General features: G+C 44.2%; 1 protein-coding gene across 1 annotated transcript in view; it reads left to right on the plus strand.

The window, feature by feature from the left end:
* Vcp (valosin containing protein) overlaps positions 1-3080 on the plus strand; it is a 19901-nt gene that overhangs the window by 8246 nt on the left and 8575 nt on the right. Inside the window, exons 5-6 of the mRNA XM_004631884.3 lie at positions 586-716; positions 1153-1284. Coding sequence (XP_004631941.1) covers positions 586-716; positions 1153-1284 — 263 coding nt within the window. The remainder of the gene's footprint in view (positions 1-585; positions 717-1152; positions 1285-3080) is intronic.

The raw sequence follows: 3080 nt of genomic DNA on the forward strand, positions 1-3080 counted from the left end.
CTGCCCACGTGCCCACCGACACTCTCTCCCCAGGAAACCCTGGAGGACCTGGACAAAGACAAGGACGGCTACGTGCAGGTGGAGGAGTACATCGGTGAGTGGCCTGACCGCGGGCGCAGGCCTCGCGCATGCGTGACACGGGTGGGCGGCGCCCCGGGAGCAGCAGCCCGCAGAACCCCGACTGCGCTGTGCGCTTGCCCGGGGTGCGCCGGCGTCCATCCGCCGAGCGCCGCGGAAAGGCATTTACGGAGCAGGGCGTAGTGACTCGTGACTGTCACCCAGCTGCCTGGGAGGCCGCGGCAGGAGGATCACAAGTCTGAGCTCAGCTCCAAAGGCCGACAATGACGCCCTTCCTTGTTATTTTTTCTGGCGCTGTGGATTGAACCTAGGTCCTTCGTACCGAACTGTATCCTCAGAACTTTAAAATATATATATATATATTTTTAAACTTGGTTTTACAGTTGTCTCCTGATTTTTTTTGCGGGACTGGAGTTTGAACTTGGGACCCTGTACTTGCCAGACAAGCACTTATTTGTACTGAGCTATCTCCCCGGCCCCTCTAATTTATTTGTCTTGCTCTCATAGGAGATATTTTCCTTGTCCGGGGTGGGATGCGTGCTGTGGAGTTCAAAGTAGTGGAGACAGATCCCAGCCCTTACTGTATAGTTGCTCCAGACACAGTGATCCACTGTGAAGGAGAGCCTATCAAGCGAGAGGTGAGTTTATTCCCTGATCCCAGTACCTTATTTTATTGTTGTTATAGTAGTCATGTATTAATTATCAAGGCTAGGTGCTCTTTGAAACAGCTGGAAAATCCTAAAGGTACAAGTGATTAAAATAATTTTTGAAGTGTAGCTGGTGACATCCAGGGCTCTTGCCTATTCCAGAGTTTCAGGCTTTTGCTTTTAGGGATCCCTTTCCAGTAAAGCTAAGGGCTGTATCAGAGCAAAGTGTTACGCAACAATTTTTTGCCTTGGGGTTTTTATGGTGATTCTTTGAGGCAGGATTCCTTTATAGGAGAACCTTCCCAAACTCACATTGCAGATTTTCCACTTGATCTTAGCCAAAAGCCTGAGAAGCGATAGATTCATATCAGATAATGATTTTTAAAATTCAGCTATACCCTCTTCTCCTTATCTCTTCCATATTCAGGATGAAGAAGAGTCTTTGAATGAAGTAGGCTATGATGACATTGGTGGCTGTAGGAAGCAGCTAGCTCAGATAAAGGAGATGGTAGAGCTGCCTTTGAGACATCCTGCACTTTTCAAGGCAATTGGTGTGAAGGTGAGCATCCTGGACTCTGGGGAATAAGTCTAGGGTGCTGATGAATGGCTATACAGTTTGTAATCATGGGACTGTTCTCATATATAGCTTGGATCAGTGGGGCGATAATATATCCTTTGGGAGTATAAGATGAATAAATTAGAACTACTAATGTTCAGTAGCAGAGCGGGTTAATTAAATGTTCCTGTATATATCATACATATTACGTACATACATATATATCATGTGTGGTGACACATTGTAATCCCAGCTACTCAAGAGGCTAAGGCAGGAAGACAGTTGAAAGTATGAGACCTTCCTTGGCAATTTAGTGAGGACTTGTCTCTAAATAAAGTCAAACAGGCTAGAGATGTAGCTCTGCTTGCCTGACTTGGTGAGCCCCTTGGTCCAATTCCCAGTACTGGGGGAGGAGGAGGGGAGGAGCACACCTATATTTAGTCCTGGCTGTTTTTTTTTTTTTTTTTTTGTGGCTGGCTCAGCCAGCCCTGGGGGTGGGCCGTCGTGGCATGTGGTTCCTGGGATCGAACAGCAGTCCCAGTATTTCACCAAAGCTTGCCTAAGCAGACACTTTAGAACGCTGAACTGTCTTACCAGCTCTCTTGTCCTGGCTAATTAGAGAAGGTAGGAGGGTTGCTTGTGGCCACAAGCTCAAGACCAGCCTCAACAACATAGAAATCTTGTCTTATAACAATAATATAAATAGTTTTTATCTCACAGACTGTTTAAAAATAAACATGTTACAGTGGTGCACACTTGGGAGGTTGAGGCAAGAGGATCCTTGAGTGTTCAAGCCCAGCCTGAACTGCATAACAAGACCCTATGTAAAGAAATAAAGATACTGTATTTGCTCATTTTTCAAGAGCATTATCCAGTAGAGGTGAAAATTAAGGAAATTTGTGAGTACTAAGGGTCCTTAATCTAAAATACTTAAGAACTACTGTTCTAGAAGGTAGTTTTATGACCTTTTGTATATCATGGAACACAAAGATTATTACTTTGCCTAGTAAGCCTTATACAAGTACTTTCATCTTCTATGTGGGCATTTTCAGTGTCTTGCCTATTGATGGTGCCACAGAAAAAAAATAGCTTTAAAGAGGAAAGCTTGTAGTTGAGCGTAAGGAATAGCACTTAAACATAAAATAATTTCAGGATGGTGTGATGACTGGAGTGAATGAGCCTCTGACAGTGAACAGAGTAGAGAGTAGATCGTGTGTGCTTTCCTTTGTGGTGTTGGGAGCAAATGGTGCTTTATCCTTGAGCTACATCACTAGCTCACAGTCTCCATAAGTTGCCCAGACTGGTCTCCTAACAATTTGATAATCCTGCTGCCTCAGCTTCCTATACTGCTGGGATTACAGGTGTATACCACCATGCTTCACTGACCTCCCTTTCATAAGTGGCTTAGTATTTCCCCTTGGTGCAAATAGAAATTGAACACTTGAAAAGAATTAGGAGGTGTTGGACTGGGGAGATGGCTCAGTAGAATAAGCGCTTGGGCCTGAGTTCAATCTCTGGTTCCACCAAAAGAAAAAGAAAAAAAAGAGGCTGTGTTATGTACAGGTACAAACTCCGCATGATGAATATAATCATTATGCTGTAAAACATGTACTAACAATAGAAATTTAGAGAAGTTGAGCCCTTGGCATAAGACTTTTTGCTTTGCCCTGTTACGAGTCTTTTTTTTTTCTTAATTTTTTTATTTGTTTATTTATTTATTTATTTATTTTGTGTGTGTGGCCAGCTCAGCCCACCAAGGGGCGGGGCTGGCTGGCATGTGGTGCTGGGGGATTGAACCG

Source organism: Octodon degus, unplaced genomic scaffold (assembly GCF_000260255.1).
Source record: "Octodon degus isolate 3935 unplaced genomic scaffold, OctDeg1.0 scaffold00045, whole genome shotgun sequence".
NCBI lineage: Eukaryota > Metazoa > Chordata > Mammalia > Rodentia > Octodontidae > Octodon > Octodon degus.